Below are 22,671 nucleotides of genomic sequence, written 5' to 3' on the forward strand. Positions count from 1 at the left end.
TAAACTTGTACAAAACTTGTTCCTTGGGTACCTCTGTCTCAATCGTGTTTCTACCGTGAAACAGTTGTGTTTGCATGGCTGTGTTTCGGTTTGAAGTGTGGGATATGGCGTGAATTTACAGGGTACAGAGGAATAACATCTGAGTCCTCAGGAATGGCAACGCATGGGGGGTATCATGGGCGAGACAGTATACTCTGTTATGTTCATGGTACTGCTCATGTCTATAGGCGACGGTTACCACTTTCCATCAGGTGGGCCGTCAGCTTGATTGCCATTCTAAGTTGTATAAAAAAAAAATATTTATTATTTATTTGTGTTTATTTATGTAAGTATAAGTATTTTATTATTATTATGCGTAAGTATATATATACTTACTTACTTAGTTTTACTTCTTTTTTTGATCTTATTATTATTCTGTTATGCCTTGATTTAATTTTAATTATTCCACTCTATCCTAAGGTTGCCTGGAAGAGATCTCTATTTAGCGATAAGGCCAACCATTTTTGCCTTTTTATCTTGCTTTTACGTAATTGAGTTTATGTAATTAAGTTTATGTAGTTAAGTATTCATTTTCTTGTATGTATATATTGTAATCTTTTAAATCTGTGTCATTCTTTGAAGGAAACAATAAAGAGTTTTTCATTAATTTTAATCACTATTTAGTCCTATGGATTCGAACTTTGATTATAGTATCAACTCTATTATTTTATTGAGACAATTTTAGAAATATTAACCATAATTAATTCTGAAACCTCTCATGTTATTGCAATTAATTATTGACGAGACAGACAATCGCCAGCTCTACATTTTGAAACGATTAAAATAATTAAAATAGAAGCTTATACTAACTGCCGACATCGTCATGAAATATCTAATAACAGTAAGTGCCCTACAATCAATATTAATTAAAAATCTAGTAGATATTTCGAATCAGACAGCGAACATCGTTGACATACAACCCAAAACACCTGCATGATTAATTGAATGGCCTGTGCTGACGAGGGTGTTTTGCCGAGTACAAACATTCTCTTTACATTTAGCTTTAGCATGCCTACCCAGGCTTTTAAATCTAACGAAAGATAATCCTAGGCCTAAATTTTAGTCTGGTCATAATAAAAACTATAAAATTGCATGTCACAGTACATACATCGTGCTGCTTTAGTATCTTTTTAATTAAAAATTTTAAGAAAATTTTAAATTTTATTTATGCTACTTTTTTATCTATTGAATTTACAATGCAATATTATATTTAGGTATCTGTTTTTTTGCACATACCGGCTCGCCTTTTATGTAATTTATTTATAGAATACAATACGTGATAAAGAAGTCGACGGCATACTTGATACTATGTAGTAACCCACTACAAAATATACTGTGTTGCCCCCTTTTACGTTGACTTCCTTGAAGACTAAGGTGTTCCTTGTCCTGTTTAATTCCCACCCTTCTGGCAAAAAAACTAACGGAAAACCACAAATAATATTTTTTTTGTATAAGCGATTTTTATATAAAGTTTTTCTCTGGTAAATGATAAATTGTTACTAACTACTGTTGGCTACCTCTTAGTACTTCTACCTCGTATTAAATCAGGTTTCTAGGTACATACGGTATTGTTTTTTGTCTCAATATGTTCCTGGTCAATCAATATTTTCCGAAAAGAAAAAGGGTTGTTAGTAATACGGATTAGTAGCCCATTGCTAGCAATATACCACCTGGAAACCATTGTGTTTGATTTATTGTTAGATTCGTCACAGTGGACTAACTAAACTGCTTTATCCTGATTTACCATCCCTCATTGGTGCCCCGCCAGTATATATCAATAGTGCAGGCGAGGTTATCATTCCATTATCATTCTATAAAAATCAATATTTCCCTTTTACGCGTATGAATAAAACATACGATCTCAAACAGTAAATTATTTAAATACTAGCTTTTACCCACGATTTCGTCCGTGTGAACGAGATATGTTAACTGATTGAAATAAAAAGTAGGCATATTTATTTATTTGTTAACCATATGGTATTATCTATCAGTCAAATGTAGACAGAAATAAAAATTAAAACATGTATCCTTTCATCCAGTGTATACCAAATTTCATAGTGATACTGTTAAAGTGTTATAAGGTGACAAACAAACAAACTCACTGTCTCACAAGGATATGACGTCATGTAAAACATGTAATGACAATCTTGTAAACTCCTAATGTCCATCATTTCCGCGTCGATGCGCTAAGGGATTCATAGTTAATACAATTGTAATTACGTCGAACCCGTCCCGTATTTCATCTTTGTCGACACATCTAAAGGGAATTTCATCTCCTCACTGAGACTGCTGTAGGTACGTATTTCCTTTGGTATCTAATAGTATGGATTAATATTCCTAAACGGTGAGTGATATTAAATTATCATTATAATTTCTGTATTTACTATATACGTTGTTGAATTAATAATGTAGATACTATTTTAGAATAATTGTAGACTTTTCGAAATCCTATTTATTAGTTTAGATTTAACAGGATTTTATACAGTTTTACAACTCATTTGTTTTATAAAATTCGTGTAATAAATGTAAAACAAATTCATGTATGAGTAGCTGTCTAAGTGCAATTGAGTAACAAATATCTAAAAATATTTACAAATTTTTAAATATTAGTAGTGTAAGATGATGTTTATTTTTTACTTGTGCCTATTATTAAATATTAACATAAGAAGTAAGTATATTTTGGAATAATGTTTGTGCAAAATATTATTATGAATGTAACAATTCATTCACGGTAAACTTTCAGAGAGAATCCTGTTAACACATACATATTTTTTTCTGCAACTTTGAATGGCAAACAAGCAGACGGTCTGGGACGGCAAGCAGATGGAAAGTGCCGTTGCCTTCAGACATGAACAATATCATAGACTTAACAGACACTTACCTATTTCGCGCATGATACTCCTCATGCGTTGCCATCCCTAAGGACTAAAGTATTATACCTCTGTACTATATAAATTTACTACCATACACCCACCCTTCAAACCGAAGCACAGCTATGCAAAATACAACTACTTCACGGTAGAAACACGAATGGGACAGAGGTATCTAAGCAAACGACTTTTGTACGAAGTCTCCCAATGGTACAAAAACGGTCAAAAATAATTAAATTTAAAACGTTCTACTTTTTTAAGAAAAATAATACATGTACGTTATAAAATATTACTTTTAAAAGTATGAGTTAATTAAAGAATAATTAGATATTGTAAAAAATTGTGTGTGATAAAAATAAAATGAGTTAATATGAAAATTGCAAGTTAAACTGAATCTAATGTCCAACAAAATGATAATAATAGTACTAGTACTTTTATAAATTATTATTTTAATACCATAAATAAAATATTTGTATCTTTTTAAATTCAGCTTTGTATGAATTATTTATATACTTGAAGCCACATATTCTATGAAAAAAATTTTTAGTATGCATCACTTATTTTTAATATAAATTATTTGTCTTTATCTTAATATACTAGGCACTGTTATCTTTCACTATAGAATTCTTCCTATATAGCCCTCTTATCATGCTGGCCAAGCGTCTTGGTTAGTATTTCATTAGATGTCATTTTGCCAATTTTGAGTTAGGTCATTTATATATATAGACAAGGATATGACATCTTAGATTAGTTTCGTAATTTCTTATTATATTTTTAATGTTTTTAACAGCAAATAATTTGCTATGAGTGGTAGCTAAACTTTTTCAACTATATACCTAACTTAAAAATGGCTAACGCGTATGCAATATATGCCGTCTTGTTAATTTATTTACATATCGATTAACTTTAACACGCTGGGATATTGGGTTAAATGAAACTGACGCTTCACGTTCTTTTTTTTATTTTTTTTTTATGATGCTGTCATTGTGAAGTGCGATAATTTATTCAGAGTTTATTCTTTTCGGTTTTGGTTGTAATTTTTTGTGTATTTGTTGTAATGTTTTATGTATTTATTGTAGTGTTTTATGTATGTGTTGTAATGTATTATGTATTTGTTGGTAAGCGTGTTGAGTCTCCCATCCGAGAAATAGGTATTAGCGACCCGCACGCATGCTAAAGGTAAAGAAGTTAAGGGGCCGCCTGAAAATCAGCGCTATATAGGTACATCTCGCTGGAGCTGTACATATATAGCAATAGCTGAGGCGGCTCCTATTACCAGCAACATTAATTGTTTTTTTTTTCTTTTTGTTGTTTTAATTTCTTAGTAATGGTAATAAATGTCACCTATCTATCTATCTATCTATCTCAATACTTGGTTAAATATTTAAGTTATTGGGTTACAAGAAAGGGTGCTTTGACAATTTCACAGGGTGCTTCTTAGTTTATTGCTACGTCATTGAGTGTAACAATTGATTTTGATATTAACTATTATAAACTTTACTTTCAAGATTTAACCCAAGTAAGCGATTAGGGAGAGTAACAGAATGGGTACAAACAAATACAATCAAACAACATCAATCAATTCTCAGTGTTTTATATTTCAACTCATCAATTGCTCTATATAATATCTATACAAAATTAAACATAGTTTCACTACACTTAGTGTAAATAAATATTTACGCCATGATTTACATTGAATTACAACATTTCAAATACTGTTTTCCATAATAGCAATATTTTTAAACTTAGTTGTATAGAAGCGAAGTAGTTTTACATTTGCCCAGCTCATAAAATGTACAACTCTTCGCTGAGCTATCTAAATGGTAAAGATATAATGTAGGTATTATGAGTAAGAGATCAACAAAAAATTCGAAACAGTCTTAATTATAATATTGACTAGAATATCATCGGTACCTATAATATAAATAGTCTGATTAGAACCAGATAAGAGGTGGGTAAAATGACATTAGTTATAGAACGATCACAGTTAACTTTTAAGAATCAAACGGTTGGTTTAAGAGTTACAATTGAGACGTTGTTTAACTCTAGCGACTGAATAGAAACCATGAGTAAACTTTCAACGACATACAATAAATGCTATCTGATTATTATATATGTACACATAGCTTACTTATTGGAAATAACATTTAAAATTTTATATAATATTTTAATTTTTATTTGACACGTAAAACGCAATGCGCACTTAATAGTAGGTGTTGGGATTTGTTTCGGGGAGCGGAATATGTTAGAGTTAATTTATTAGTAACGTGTGGATATGTTCGACGAAGGTAGTTTAGTACTGTTGTCTGTCGTCCTCCGCCGACCCGTTGGCTTTTACCTCCTTGGGCACAGCCGGCTGGAAAATAGATTTTTTTTATAGAACGAAAATGAACAAATTTATTGCCTATGTCCACTTATTTACATAAAATTTATTTATATTATTAAAAAATATTAACATTATGAGAATAGATAAATTGTATTGTATTGTTAAATCTTTATTGTACATAATTATTATTAGACACATTAAAAGATTTAATATACATTAGCAGACTTAAATATTTAATTATCATAACTTTAAGTATTTATTGATCATTTATTTTTATTAAAATTTAATTTCAATAAAAATAAATGATATTTAATAACATTATAATTTAAGATTGTGTTTCTAAAAAAACTGGCTTTAATTATGACAAAACCAGTTACTTTGAGTTAAAGATTAAACTACTGAAGCGATTTTAATAAAATTTCTATGGGGTTAAATGGCTATAAATAAACATAAAATTTAGTCGATAGATGATAGACATATTTTTGGCTTTATCTGTATGATGTAGGATAAAAGTCACCTATGTTTTAAACTGAGATATTGCCAATCGGAGTACCAGATGTTATTTAAATACGTTGAGCAATTTACTTTGATTGGGTAACTCCCAAACGTCCTAATATTTAAAAAAAATGTGTATGACTGGAATAATTTTCAAATGCTTACGTACTTCATAGGGCATTAGAAACATATTGTTGTCTGATCGGCGGCCAAATCGCAGACGCATTGATGGAGCACGGACGTCGCGGTCTTGTTCCTGAGAAATGCAAAGAGTTTAAAAGAATTTTTATTAATAAAAAAATATATATATAAGATGAAGGAAAAATCAAACTAACTAAACTTTAAGGCTTTTTATAAATATTTTAATTTATTTGCAGAACTTTATGTGACGCGTTAACAGGTGCAGTATCTACCCATCTGATTTTCTTATTGCTAAAAAAAAACGTTAAACATTTCAATTTTAGCGCGAAAAAATATTAGCAATAATAAACATTAGGTATTATTAACATGTAATCGAGTTGTTCTGCATCTTAAAAAAAATCTAAATAAAGCAAAAAAAAAAAATAATACACGCGTATTAAAGAGTACCACATAAAATATATATGACATTTTCTGCGTCTGCCACAATATGAGTATAGCTATTGACATTAAAAAAATACTTCGGTATAAACCGTACACTGTGTAACAGGTGTGTGTTATATCATGCAATTTAAGAGACATTATTATAATTGGACTAAAATTTATAACGCTGAGGATTGTTGTTCGTTAAACTTAAAATTTGGAACAAGAGGGCTAAAATACAGATTTACGTCTGTAATCAGTAATTACGTGTAAAAATTATATTGAAATCGAAAATTAATTAGAATTTTTTTATTGTAAACTGATATTATTAATATTTCAAAGACGTAGAGGTAAAGATTGTGAAACAAAATGTAAAAGAGAACTAAAACTAACTTGACTTTATATTTACTTATATTTGCTTTGTATTTTCACTTAGTCTTCATCGAAGCTAGTAAATAGGAAATTATAAAATGAATGATGATATTCATTTATAAAGCAAAAAAAAAAAAAGTCCCAAATGTCTCTACAATATAAAAATATTAAAATAGATACGACTTGATTAATCATGAGTAAACTGTTGTGACTTTTACTCATATATTTGTTCAGATATATATACATACATAAAATAAAACCTTTTTATGATAATATTTAAAAACTAATAATAATAAATGCTTATACACTTGAACACCAATAGCCTGGTCCTCAAGTTAGGGTAGCCTCTATTACGAGGAACCAGGCAACCAACATTTAGGAGAATAACCTAGAATATACAGACCCGAGTCAATTTAGAAAAGTTCGTTTCCTAAATTGTTCCAACTGAAGATTGAACTCGGGACTTTAATTATTAAAGCAACATGTCAATCACTGCATCACGCAGGTCGTTACTACTATTATGTATTTTAATATATTATAGCTTAATAGAAATTAAATACAAATTTATAATAAAGGCAATGTTTCTATCTGTTATTCCGAAATTGCCTATAAAATACTGATCACTTCATACAACCCAACATCATATATAGTTTTATAAATAGACTATATTTTTCCGTATCCGTAAGGATTTCCCGTGAGTATAGCTAACAATAAAGAATTGTAGTGTATAAGAAACTTACAAAATGTTTATTGTCAAATTTTGGGTCGTGTGTTGATAGATTAGTCTTTTAAGAAAGGTTTTTTTTTCATAATATACCTAAATTAGATTCGGCGAGGTACAATATTTGAAAATAGTAAGTAAATTCATATACGAAATTTATGATATGATCGTATTAGTATTTTTAAAATAATTTCATGATATTGGTTAGTTACAATTTTATAATAAGCATATATACATATACATATTGTAAATCCGAATTATGTTAAGACTATTGAATAATAGTAATAACAATAGGCCAACTTAAGTAACCCCAGTTTCTCTCACGTTTAGAAACAGTCAAAGCAGTGAAACAAAGTTAGGCCCTTAGGGTCGAGACGTTGATTATTAACAGATTTACGTAAGCATCAATTAATTTGATGTAACATTAGAGAATTATATTAAACTAGTAGAAATTTGGGAGAAGGTTTTATTTTATATTATGGAACGGCTATTATTTTATATTAGCTGTAACTCACTACTATGAACGCGTAAATTATGATTGAAAGTAATCTGTGTGATTGATGATATAATTCAATTGATATGTTCCATATTTAATTCATACCTATTTATTATTTATTTTGAAGCATGATTGAACAAACATTCAAATATCAACTATCCAAACATCTTACATATTAATAATATTGTAGTAGAATTATGTACTTTTTATATATTTAATTTTGTTTGAATAAACATAGAAAAAAAGAAAATAAAATGTTCAGTGCATATTAATAATGTTTGTTTATTATATTACGTTTACATTAGCCTTTTATAACAATAGGGTTTAAGCTATTTTGGGGTAACATATTTTAAAAGATAGTAACGGAACTCCTACTCAAGTAGTTTGGTTTTACGAGTAAATCTATTTTCATGATATGGTGCGTGTACAAATGTTAATTTTATCTAATATAATCATATTACAAATAAGTAGTAGATAAGTGATTGATCATAAAAAAATACAACTAATTCTTCAGCTTATGTATATAGTTGGGCGATTATAAAAATATAGGTGTGTAAAGAAGTTATTACTTTCTTTCAACTATAACCTTCAATAGCGAAAAAAAACGTCAGAATTAGATGCTAGATTTTATAATAATTTAGGAGTTTGCTCCGAAAAACAGCAAGACAAAATTAATAATTGAGCAAAACGAGAGCAAACCTTGTCAATTTAAAATATTACCATTATCGTTAATTACTACGAATTCTGCACTTAACTAAAATATTTATGTGCTTTTTAAGCATTGAAAAATGTGTTAAAATATTTAACCCTACTATATCAGTGATGGCACTTTGAACGATTGTTCTTTTAAACATAGTTCTAGATAATATTTACCCACCCAATACCAAATATATGCTAAAAGATATTATATTAATAATATGAAATTCTGAGCTAAATAATCATAGTTCATAATATATTAAATTTCTTCTGAATATTTAATTTATTATTTTTCAAACTTAGTACATTACGTATTATTATTATTATTTCAGCTCTTAACTTCCCACTGCTGAACATAAACCGTCCCATAAGGGGAGTTTTGCCAGTAGTTGCCACGCTTGGCAGGTAGGTTGGCAAACGTAGTAAGCTTTAACAGATATTTTAAGAGGGACGCTGCTGCACATCCCTCCACCATAAGCTCCCTTAGTCGCCTCTTTCGACACCCACGGGAAAGAAAGGGGTGGCCCATTCTATGCCGGGAGCGACACGGCGATATCACGTATATGTATATCTTAACAATGTTACAAACCATAGTTATAAAGATCAAAGAGTGTCCATCTCAATACGAGATGGACACTGTTAGCACACTGACCAGGCGAATCAGTATAAAATTTAACACAATTGCTTTAAAAAGTATTTACTATATTTCCATAGGAGGCTTTTACGACATCTTGGAAATGAACAAGAGTGGAACATAAATTTTATTCAACCACATACAGTCAGCAGGCATTTAATAACGAATGGGAACTTATCACAAATCTCGTACTCGGCAACACCACCGTGGAGTGTAATAAATTAGTCGTAATGTCAAAATACACAAATCGGAAATTGGTAATTTTAATATATAATTTATTACCCTAGCCTGATGGATGGCCAGGTTTAGATTACCACGGTCAGGTTTGAAATAAATATTTGCTCTCCTGTACAAATATTTGTCCTGCTATGTGAATTCGGGCCTCGAAGATGAAAGTCACTCACTTATCATTCCGACAAACAGGGGATTTGGACACTGGATTAGATTTATTAGGGTGGAAAAATTATAATCCAGTATTTTTTAAAAAATAAATAAAAATGGTCACGCCTATGACCCCAAATGGGGTCAGGAATTTTGTATTATCATTGTGGTAAACGGCATTATTTACGGTACTCGTTTAGCAAACATTTTCATTTTTTTCTCAGAAGAAATTAACATGGAAACTCATTTGTCACGGAGAAACGAATGGGTTATACCGAACTCCTACTACCCCCATAAATATATTTTAATTATGTTATGTAACATAGAACAAACAATAGACTGATACCTCACCTTACAGAAGGTGATAATTTTCACTTAATGATATGGACCATAGTAATAAACATAGACGTTCATGCTATATATGTCTAATATATAAGTTCTAGGACTTTATACGTCTTCTGAAGACTAAAAACAAAACTATATCCCAAGGCGAGAGTGACTACTTTCCCACTAGTGGGACGTTGATTGATAGTTAATGGTAAGGATATACTATTACATATCTGTATGCTCTTTTTTTACGATCGACAGTCACACTTCCAAACAGGTGTTACTGTGTGTGTGACTCGTTAATCTTTATCCATGTATGTGTAAATCGGGATATCAGAATATATATATATATATATATATATATATATATATATATATATATATATATATATATATATATATATATATATATATATATATATATATATATATATATATATATATATATATTATTGAAACTTCTTTGTGGCCGTAATGTAAATTTAAGTCTGGCCACATATATATGTTGATATTATTTTTCTACACGTTTTTTGTTTCTATTCAAATGGTTGTCTTGTCTTGTATCTACACGTATTATATATATATTGTTGTTCTAAAGAATATTATCTTTCACTGTGACCCTCTACAATGGTTATGGGCCTGCACAATAAGTGAGACTAAGTAAAGAACGATATATAATAAGTGATAATTCGGTAAGTTTGTAATTTTTACAAAAGACAATGGCGAGTTCGAGTATAAGATTTGAACCTCTTAATCGTGAGAATTACGATAGTTGGAGGATTCATGCACAGGCACTACTCATAAAGAATGAGGCCTGGTCCTATGTTAGTGGTCGTAAGCCAAGACCGACCGATGTAACAGAATTGGAAAAATGGGAAGCAGAAGATGAAAAAGCACGTTCGGATATAATTTTATCCATGAGCAGTAGCGAACTGCGGCACGTAAAAGGGTGCACAACTTCACGCGAAGTATGGATGAAATTAGAGTCATTATATGCTTCGAAAGGTCCAGCAAAAAAGGCAACCTTACTAAAACGACTCACATTACATAAAATGAATGAAGCCGATGACTTGCAAGACCACTTGAATGGATTTTTTGATGCTGTAGATAAGCTGGGAGATATGAGTGTGACGATACACGAGGATCTGCTGTCGATAATGTTGCTATATAGTTTACCGGCAAGCTTTGAAAACTTCAGGTGTGCGGTAGAATCGAGAGATGATTTACCGAAACCAGACTACCTTAAAGTTAAAATTTTAGAAGAATATGAGTCAAGAAGGCAAATGACGAGTGTACTGGCAGAGGGAGTAATGTACTGCAATCGTAAAAAGTATGGAAAACAAGTTATTACCAAACCTGACTTCAAGTTTAGATGTTATAAATGTCATAGAGTTGGTCATAAGGCTTCGGAATGTAAAAAGAAGAAAGAAGGTTATAAGGGAAATTTTGCGGAAGATAATTTTAAGAATTCTAGTCTAATGTTATCCAATGTTTCAGGTTCAGATGAATGTAATGCTGTAAACATAATGCAGAAAGATGATTGGATATTAGACAGTGGGTGTACGTCTCATCTCTGTAACAATCCGCGCAAATTTCAATTTCTGACCGACGCGACCGAAAAGTTAAAGTTAGCCACTAACTTGAGCACAGACATTAAAGGTAAGGGCACCGTTTGTTTATCGGCGTGTAATGGTAACTCTGTAAATGAAATAGAATTTCATGATACTCTGTACGTACCTGACTTAAGAAGTAATTTAATTTCTGTAGCAAAAATTACTGAAATGGGTTATGATGTTAAATTTAAACGAAATATTGCATATGTCACTAATAGTAGCGGAGAAATTAAATTCACTTGTTACCGCAAAGGGAATTTATATTACTTACGTGAATTCGAGAGTGCGTGCTTAATGAGTAAGAGAAATGAGTTATATCTATGGCACGAACGTTTAGGACATCTAAATGGAAAGGATGTATGTAAACTTTTAAATAAATGTAGTGTGAATGTAAATGTTAAGGAGTTACAAAATTTACATGATTGTGATATATGTATGAAAGGTAAAATGTCCATGTTACCCTTTCCGGTTACTGAAGGACCTTGCAACGAGAAATTAAGGATTGTATACACTGATATAGTCGGTCCAATGAGAGTACAGTCAAAAGTAGGCTCAAAGTATTTCATTACTTTTATTGATGACTGTACACGTTGGTGCGAGGTATATTTTCTGAGTGCAAAAAATAAGGCTCTAGAGGCTTTTAAATTATATAAGAGCAAAGTTGAGAATCTTATGGGTTGTAAAATAAAATATTTACAAAGTGATCGAGGTGGCGAATATTGTAACAGGGAATTTGACGATTTCCTAAACCAAGAAGGGATTTCGAGGAGATTAACAGTGCCTCGTACCCCTCAGCAGAACGGGATCGCTGAGAGGATGAATCGTACAATCGTTGAAATGGCGCGTTGTATGTTACTTTCTTCGGGATTATCCACAGGTTTCTGGGCAGAAGCTGTCGACACAGCTTGTTACATAAGAAATCGTTGTCCTACCAGCAGTTTAGGGGGAGACATCCCCTATGAAAAATGGCATGAGAGACCAATTAAAATTAATTACATGCGCAAGTTTGGAAGTAACGTGTACATTTTAAACAAAGATCAAAATAAGGATAAGTTTGCCGCTCGTGGTATACCTGGAATTTTTGTAGGTTATTCAAGAACATCAAAGGGATTTAGAGTATGGTTACCACAGGAAAAGAAATGTGTAGTTGCAAGGGACGTGAAATTTCATGAAGACGCAGTTTCAGAGAATAGGTCTTTAGGGCAGGAAGAGAAGCTGATGGATAACACTAGTAAAAAATTTATCGATTTTGAAATTCAACCTTCTACCTCTAGGGATTGTAAAGAATGCTTGCCTGAAAATGAGGTGCCACAGACAGATATACAAGTAGAAATGATAGAAAAACGTATTGGTAACAAACCACAGGAGGAAGATAGCCAGTTGCAGTCCATTATTGAACCAAATCCTGAGACGGATCGGATAACCAGTAGTGATGATTCCGGACGTTCAATACTGAAACGGAGCTCTGGTCGACCAAAATTACAGCGAACTGGTCAAGTAGGGCGCCCAAAGAAAATTTATAAAATGGTCGAAGTTGAGCAGCAACAACAGCAACAAAATGAAGCAGATGTTGATATAGAGGAAGTTCCTGTTAACGAATTTGTTGATTTCGTGGGGACGGCACAAATGACTTTGGAAGATGTTTTTCAAAGCAAGGATCGAGAAGAATGGGAGAAAGCGATACTTTCAGAAATTAGAAGCTTAGTCCAGAAAGATACGTTAGAAATTATAAGAAGACCAACAGATAGAAATATAGTTGGATGTCGATATGTATTGACGACGAAATTAAATGTCGATAAGACGACTAAGAAAAAGGCTAGACTTGTTGCACAAGGCTTTAGTCAGCGTTTTGGGGTTGATTATTACAAGACTTTCGCGCCCGTTGCGCGATTGGATACAGTTCGATTACTGTCGGCGTTAGCAGTTGAGTTAAATATGGAAATACACCATTTAGATATTAATACAGCTTATTTAAATGGATTCTTGGATGAAGAGATATACATGGAGGTCCCTAAGTTATTGAAAGAGTGTTTGTTAAAACTTGTGGAGAATGACGAAGATCAAACAGTCGTAGAACGAGCTAAGTGTATGTTAAACAATTTAAATGCTGGATGCGATACTTGTTTGTTAAAAAAATCTTTATATGGCCTAAAGCAAGCAGGTCGGCAATGGAATATCAGACTTGATGAAAAACTAAGAAGTATGGGGTTGAAACAAAGTTTGAATGAGCCATGTTTATATTTTAAAAAGGTAAATAAATGTAATTTATTTGTGTTAGTGTATGTGGACGATATTTTGGTCGCATCTGAACAAATAGATTGCATTAATAATTTTAAGAAAGAACTGTCTAAAGAGTTTGAATTAAAAGATCACGGTCTGGCACGATATGTTTTGGGAATTGACGTGAAACAAAAAGACAGTGTCATTGTTTTGTCACAACAAAAATATATTTCCGACCTTTTAGAGAAATTCGGTATGAAAAGTTGCAATCCATGTTCAACACCGATGGAAATAAATTCTTTGAAGGCTATGGGTAAAGAGCCAGAAAAATATAAACAAGAAGATGAAGTGTTTAAAGCTAAGTGGCCGTACAAAGAGATTATTGGTTGCTTGATGTACTTGAGCGTAGGTACGAGGCCTGATATATCGAATTCCGTTGCTAAGCTTGCTCAATTCACAAATAGCCCTGAAACGTGTCACTGGAAAGCAGCGAAGAGAATTCTTCGTTACTTGAAGAAAACACAAAATTTCGGTTTAATATATAGGAAGACAAGTAAGTCTCTATATGGATTTTCAGACGCAGACTGGGGTAACTGTTTATTGGATAGGCGTTCATTTTCTGGTTATGTTTTCATTTTAGGTGGTGCGAGTATTTGTTGGAAATCACAAAAACAAAGGATGGTTGCGCAGTCGACATGTGAGGCTGAGTATGTGAGTTTGTCTGAAGCGCTGAAAGAAGCCGTTTATCTTAATAGTTTATTAGGCGAAATTGGACAACTTAGGTACGTACACACAACTTTACACGCCGATAACCAAGGGGCGCTGTTTCTTGCGCAAGACCCCGTATACCATGCTCGCAGTAAGCATATTGATATTAAATATCATTTCATCAGGACCGTGTTAAGGGACAGTCGTGATATTGAAGTGAGACATGTACCCACTGATTCGATGGTAGCGGATATATTGACGAAACCGCTACCTATTTCTAAACATTATGCGTGTGTGGACAAAATGGGAATTAAACCCATCAGTTAATAATTGTTTTCTTTTAACTGAGACTTAAATTTAAAGGGGCGTATTGAAACTTCTTTGTGGCCGTAATGTAAATTTAAGTCTGGCCACATATATATGTTGATATTATTTTTCTACACGTTTTTTGTTTCTATTCAAATGGTTGTCTTGTCTTGTATCTACACGTATTATATATATATTGTTGTTCTAAAGAATATTATCTTTCACTGTGACCCTCTACATATATATATATATATTGTTGTCAATAAATGTTTTTTTTCTTTCTATATAATTGTTATTAAATTTGTGGCAGAAATTTATATTGTCAATTTAAATTGGAAAGTAAAAAGGATTTGAAAGAACAAGATAAATTGTGCATATTGATTTGTAATGATAGATACTTATTTTGACTGCTTATTTTTACTTATTTTATGTTTTCTCTTTCTCACTCATTTTTGTATTATTGATAATGGCCGCCATTATAATTAATAGATACATGTTTATTAAATTGAAAGTAATATATAGATACATATATTTATATTAGAAGAAATAATTACGAATTTAAATTTAAAGAAATCGACCTCATCTGGAAAATTTTTAATCTAATTACTTACAACACTGAAAAAAGTGTTTTATTTTGATTGCGTATTGCAAAAAAGGATTAAATTAAAATACGTAAATATTTAATTAGTCAAATGTCAACTTAGCTAACTAAATTTTGACTCGTTTTTGACACTGAATACTCTATATACAATTTACAGTTATTATAACTATTATATATAATCTGTAACGCCATTGTCTTTACCTTATTTGCTAAAAACATGACCAATGTAGATTTCGTTTCAAAGATTAACACCACTTCCGTTATTGTTAGTGGAACCTAGCCGAGATATCTGTACGACAGTCCTTTATGGCGTTAGATAAGTTGAAGATGAATGCCCCTATTATCTGAGTGAATTACAAGATTGGATCATTTGTCATAAAGTTGGACAATCCTCGTAAACACATTGTAAGTTTGTTAGTCACATGTTTATTACGTGAGTTTATGCCACGCCAAAGATTTTATGAGCGAAAACTCTATCGCGGTCAGTCTGTACTATCTGTTTGGACAGTTTATTTTGCATCAGAAATTATTTTTTATTTTACAGAGAAACAACTGTAATAGCACAGTTTTACTAAACAATCTCCAAGAGATATGGAGTGAAATATGAATATATGTTTTGTATCTTTCGAAACTTATGTTCATTTTTTAACATATCTATATATCTCTCTATATATTTAGATATTAATGCGAGGTGCAGCCCACAGTGTGAGGCGAAATGCTGCGATGCAAAGCACCGCAATACCCCTGAAGAAGACTTCTGAATGAAGTCGAAACAATTGTCGGAAACGACAAACATAGTCATAAAATTTTCAATATAGATATAGATATTTCGTATTTTTCATTCTAGGTCAATGGTTCATAATTATTTTTGTACTAAAGTACGGCTTTTCTGACCTAAATATAAATAATGCCATATAATAAATATTAATTCATATAATACATTCCACATGTGTGTAGTTTTCTCATCGTTAGTAACAGAAGTATTAATAATTATTATTTTTTATTTTTAAGAGTTTTTACCTTCAGGTATAAACATATATTAATATGTAGACCTTACTCTAGGTTACATATTCTTATTTACACAGACAAACCCGAAGAATGTTCATTATAAGTATAGTATACACATAATAAATGTAAATTTGATTCATAGACTTTACACCGAATTTCGTTCAAATACTTTGAACTGTTATAAACTTCATACCAACAACACCATTAATACAAATTACAAATTTTCACATCTGTAATATTAATAAGATTATTATGACTTTGATATATTGTATATCCAAATATTTTTAGTTTCACGAAATGTAGTAAGTACTTTGTCTTTAATGTCTATTATATTAATCAATATGTTTATCATCGAAAATAACTACCTATTGTTATAATCAATGAAATGTAATATATATAATCTATAATAAATGAAATGTAATAATAGGTATATAATAATTTTTATTATTCTTATACGTACTCAGACTCCCAAATTAATTAATTAAACTATTGTTGCTGGCTAGAAGATAATAAAATTTGTACGAAAGTAATTAAATATTCAAAAGTTTAAATGTTAACACTCGTTCGTTCTCTCTTTATAAAAACCTGGGTCGCTTCTACTTTGCTTAGTAGAAAAATAAAAAAGTTTTTACAAAGTTAAATCAACTAATAAAAGAAAATAACCAGAAAACGGCTAAAATTTCCATATTACCAAAAATATCTTTACAAGTAGGTATGAGTATTTTTTATATTTTACGATTCTAGTACTGTATGGAAAAACGAAAATCTTCAGCATACTCATTGCCCATCTAAATAGAATATATTAGAATTGCATTATTTACACACACTGGTTACACGAGTTTGTGGCAAGTTCCCTATTCACATGACCTTCCAGGAATTCAAGGAAATTTAACATTCACGGACAAATAAAGAGTAATGACGGTGACGAACTAAAAATACAATGTGTTATCATTCCTTTCTGTTCCTGTGGATATCTCAAGTAGCGATTATGTATACAAAACGATAGACCCAACCAAGAGTGGTAGTAATAAGTCAATATTCTTCTCTTATAATAGGTTATACCTATACTTTTTTTTTATTTCGCTTAGTCCTGTAGTACTGTAACCTTCTATTTCTATTGTTCTCGATCTTTCCTACAGTTTGCTGCTAAAAACCATCAGTGACATGAATTTTATGTTTTTAATTTTATGTTCTTTATCTATTCAGGAATTTTTTTATAGTTAACATTAATGTCTACTTTTCAAATATCTATATATAATTTTAGATAGATTGAGATTGTATTTTAGAAAGAAAATTGAGTATTGAGTATTACGTTCTATAAAATTTAAAAATAATAAATACCACTAGATACATTACACAAATAACAAAATACACAATAAAAAATATATATAATTAATTTTTATAAAGATATATTTCTTTTATACATGAATAAAATATACCTATAACACCTACCGAGACACACTCATAATAATTACAAGTGTTTGTATTGTACGAAGATCGAACCCGTGACCATCGGTAGGTGTAGCAGTATATCAAGCCGTTACATCACCAATATTAATAAATTATATTGTACAGAAGGGATATTTTATAGCTGCAGAAAAGCGATGAATAAATAATTACCTCTTGCGGGAAGATGTGGGGTACAGCGCGCTCGTCGGAGCGGCGGCCGAAGCGGAGGCGTACTGGCGTGCGTACATCGCGGAGAGACAACAGCTCGTCCATTTCGTCAAGCTAAAACAACATACCATGTTAACCTTTAGAATAACCCGCGGCAAGTCGTAGTGTCTCGCAGAACTGTATACTTGAAGGTTAGCCTTCAGGTATAGAATTCTATACATTTTATATTTAGTATAAAATATATTTAACCTTAAGGGTTTGTGTATAACAAAATACGTCGTCATTCGTCTGACCATCCCACGGTTTGGTTGGTATAACCTCAAGGTGAAAATATTATAATATTACATAATTCTCATCTTATTTTACCAATATAATAAAATTGTAAATATATGATGTGAGTACATATTTAAGAAAAATTTATATGAATGCTCTTAATGAGAGCAATAGAAACCAAAACATATTTTTTTAGGAATTTTGTCTCTGTCATAAAATGGAATGCAGTTTTCACTCTAACTTAAAAACTAGTGTATAAATTATCTTCATAAGCCATCTAAAGTACGAAGAAGCGGGCAAAAAGCTTGTTTATATACATATATAAAACTAGCTGTCCGTCCCGACTTCGCACGGGTGTGAAGATCTACCTACTCTCTTCTGTCTTACTCACTTTTTTCATAAAGAAATAAAGCCGATTTTTTCGTTACATTTTTCAAACATTTTCGTACACACAAATGTAATTCTGACTTTTATAAATACGACAAAAAAAAGTACTCGTATTAGATAAATAGATGCAGTCGTTTCAAAGTGATGCTTTTACATACAAATGGTAATTGATTTTTATTTATATAAGAAGATATGGCAGTGAGCTGACAATATTTGTCGACGATAGCAGCAATAGCAGGTGGGGAAGGAAAATCTTAGAATGCGTATTGCGTATACGGACGACGCGACGGAGTGTCGGACGCTCTCCATTTATATGGATCGATGACATTAAGAAAACGACCGGTAGTGAATATATGCAAAAAGTAGAAAACATTGGGGAAGACCTATGTCTAACAGTGAATAGATGCAGGCAGAAATTATAATGATATGAAATATTACAATTTAGGGATGACTTCGTTTATATGAAATTATATTAAGATATTAGTTATGCGGTGTGATCCCAGTGTTGAATGAGACATCCCTTCCTTTCCCGTAGATATTGTAAGATGCGACTAAGGTCTTCTAGCGACTAAATGGTCAAGGGATGGGCAGCAGCGTCCCTCTTAACCTTTGCAAGCATCACCAACCGCAGTTAGGCTAATCGCAGTTGCCAATCCACCTGGCAAGCGTGGCAACTATTGACAACCTCTCTTCACTTATGGTGGAGGTTTATGATCAATAATGAATACTTAACGACTGATATGATGATATTGAGTCACATCCCACACGAACGTATTGTTGTATGTTAAACTAAAAGATCCTAAAGATGTCAGCCTGAAATAATATTGGTTATTTTTTTTAATATTAGGTAATACATATAGATTCAACATCGTCATCATCATCATCATTTCAGTCATTATTCGTTCACTGTTGGACATAAGCCTTCCCATAGACTGCCATAAGGAACGGTTCTGAGCCTGCATCCACTGACTTCTTGCAATGCATTTGAGATATGTGTCACTCTATCTAGTGGGGGATCGTTCTACACTAAGTTTTCCTATTCCGGGTCGCCATTCTAGAACCTTCCTTCCCCGTCGGTTGTCGGTTCTTCAAACTATATAACTAGCCGATTGCCACTTCAGCTTGCTTATCCTTCGGGCTATGTCGCTTACTTTAATTCTTTTGCGGATATCCTCGTTTTTGATTCTATCATGCAAAGAAACTCCGAGCATAGTTCTCTCTATAGTCCAAATATAAATAGAGTGAAAAGTTTTTATTTGCACTACATATAACAAAACCGCTTAAACCAGGAAATATGGAGGTATATATACCTATGTCTAGCAATTGTATTATCATATATAATAGAATATTCAGATTGTAATAATGTAAATAAATTATTTATTGTTTCATTACTATTCACAGTTCTATGTAATAATTTGTCCCGTTATATTTTAGTGACAGGTAATCATCAGCGACCGTGGATTTACTGGCAGCCGTTTATAAACGAGCGAAAGTACGTCGAGATGAATTTGTTATCCACATCCGTAGGTATACCAATATAGAAAAAGGATAATAATCTCGTTACGATGACAATGTGTGATATTGACAAGCCTTGGGTTCTTTTTGGGTTGCATTTATGCGCATATTATTTATGTACTATTAGCACTTTTATTATTTTCACATATACTATTTTGATCTTAGCAGGAGTCAGGGGACTTATTATAAATTATTACTTATTATATGCTATTCCTGAGGACTCAGGTGTAGAAACCTCTGTACCCTGTAAAGTCACTGCCATATCCCACCCCTTAAACCGAAACATAGCCATGCAAACACAACTACTTCACTATTCTATATTTATAACTATTTATACAGTATGAAAAAACAGCAAGTCAAGCCAATAGTAAACTAACCGTTTTGTTTTTTAAAGTTTTTTGATACTCAAAACTTCATCCAATATATGATCTATATATTACAATATATACCCTCTTAAGTCTGGTAATAGTTAGTTATTAACAGTATTAATCACATAGGGGAAACTTTACCAAATCCTTCTTATATTACTCATTCTTGAGTGTAATAGGCTTCATAGAAAGCCAAGTGTAACAAACAAGTTAGGAAAGGAAACTAGAGCGCCCATCACTCTATGTTTTACGAATTAATCTTGTTGACTCGTACCTATTAAGGCGTGACTAGAAGAACGGTATTTAATAGAACAATAATCAATGTGGATATAAATTTATTTTATGATTATTATAGATTTAAAATGCCAGTTGTCAGTTTACGTGTGTCATTCACGACTCAATGTTTATCTGTCTATCTTTTCATAATAAATTCGGATTGTAAAAGATGATTAAGGAAACAAAACACAATACATTAGTACGACAGAAATAAATCTCGAAATAAGACTCTATATCACGCCGTTTGGCCATAGCGTAGTAATAGTAGGTTAATATCCTCTTCTTATAGTGGGAGAGAGGTCAGTGGTAGAACATTGGTGGTTTGTTAAATAACAATACAGCATTGGTGAAAAATATGGATTAAATATCTTATATATCCTATATTGAAAGTTCATTTCGGTATGTACACATATTAATGTATTTGCAATTAATTTATGCATATATTAAACTATTAAAGTTAAACATTAATTTCGAGGATGGGACGAAATCTCGAAACTTTATAATTTCAAGTTTTAATAAGATTAGAAGATAGTTACATAACATATAGAAACAGTTACAGTACCAAAACCTCTTAGCCTTATTATACTTGAAAACTAAGTTATCTGATCATAGACCTTGCAGATTAACGACCGATGCATATGCTTGTGTGAATTATCAAATTATTTACTAAAAAATATAAATATAATAATAAAAAAAAAATATTCGAGTAAACTTAAGTAAAAGCAACTTTCTATGATTTTATCGTTGAATTCGGAATGCAATTTTATCCGCGAAAAATTGACAAGAAATTCAACTGTTGCTATGTTAGTAGATACTCGTAGATATCTTATCCTAATAGAAATAAATTGTAACTGGACCCTGTTTGTATATAGAAGATATTTAAAAAACAATAAAAGGGGTCTTGATAGAAGCAATACAAGCCAAAATAATAATTTTTAGCAATTTTGTTTGCCTCAAGGCTAAAATATGAATATTACAATATTCTCCTTTTTTCTTTCTAATATAATAAAATTGTAAATAGACGGTGTCTGAGAGATATTTATATATATACATTCTGCGAGATATTTAAGACAAATAAATATAAGACCAATAGATGCCATAAAGATAACATTTAGAGATTTTGTCTGTCTGTCTAACTATATGTTTGATCAGGCATCACGCAAAAACTACTGCACCAAATTGAACTGTCACTGTCGTATTTTTGAATCAGCGCGTACGATATAGCCAGCAAAAAGCTAGTATGAGATAAATATAATCACGTCGTACCCTTGATCCGAACTTAACTGAATCACTCAGTCTAGTGAATTTCAGTACACTTTACTGTTTTTAAGCGACTTGATAAAAAATAGGACATTCTGTGTTCACCGTTTGCGTATATTATACTTATGATGATATTATTAATTTATGACATTATTCAAAATACTAAAATATTAAAAATAAAAACAAATTATACAGTGGAAAGTATTTTGTATAATATAATATGGCGATATTCAGCATTTGTTACAGTTAAATAATTTTATGTATTACAAAACATGTTAAAAGAATTTTAGTAAATAAATATTGTAGTACTAAAAGTATACCTACAACATGATATGCGTAGCGGTTTCCACATGAATTATTATTCAAATAAAATTGTTCCTTCTACATACTTATTAAGGAGGTATTTACCTAATTAGAATGTAGTAATTTTTGGGCTGTCATTTTTTGGAGAGCGTAAAAAATAATTTTAATAGTAGTATCATTAAATATGAATAATTATATAAATAAATGAAGATAGTCTATAAGGTGTGTGTGTGTGTATGTGTGTGTATGAGAATATTAATATAATTTACCAACAAAAGCTGCAAATATTATTACAATT

General features: G+C 31.3%; 1 protein-coding gene across 1 annotated transcript in view; it reads right to left on the reverse strand.

Moving 5' to 3' along the window:
* Window positions 1-4,487: 4,487 nt before the first annotated feature.
* The window catches only part of LOC113515664 (short neuropeptide F), a 116,510-nt gene continuing 98,326 nt past the window's right edge, over window positions 4,488-22,671 (reverse strand). Inside the window, exons 5-7 of the mRNA XM_026899923.3 lie at window positions 17,995-18,105; window positions 5,900-5,986; window positions 4,488-5,265 (exon numbers count right to left, since the gene is read on the reverse strand). Of these exons, the coding sequence (XP_026755724.1) occupies window positions 5,203-5,265; window positions 5,900-5,986; window positions 17,995-18,105 (261 nt within the window). The 3' untranslated portion in view covers window positions 4,488-5,202. The remainder of the gene's footprint in view (window positions 5,266-5,899; window positions 5,987-17,994; window positions 18,106-22,671) is intronic.

Source organism: Galleria mellonella, unplaced genomic scaffold (genome assembly GCF_026898425.1).
Source record: "Galleria mellonella isolate WM207_F2 unplaced genomic scaffold, CSIRO_AGI_GalMel_v1 utg173, whole genome shotgun sequence".
NCBI classification, from domain to species: domain Eukaryota; kingdom Metazoa; phylum Arthropoda; class Insecta; order Lepidoptera; family Pyralidae; genus Galleria; species Galleria mellonella.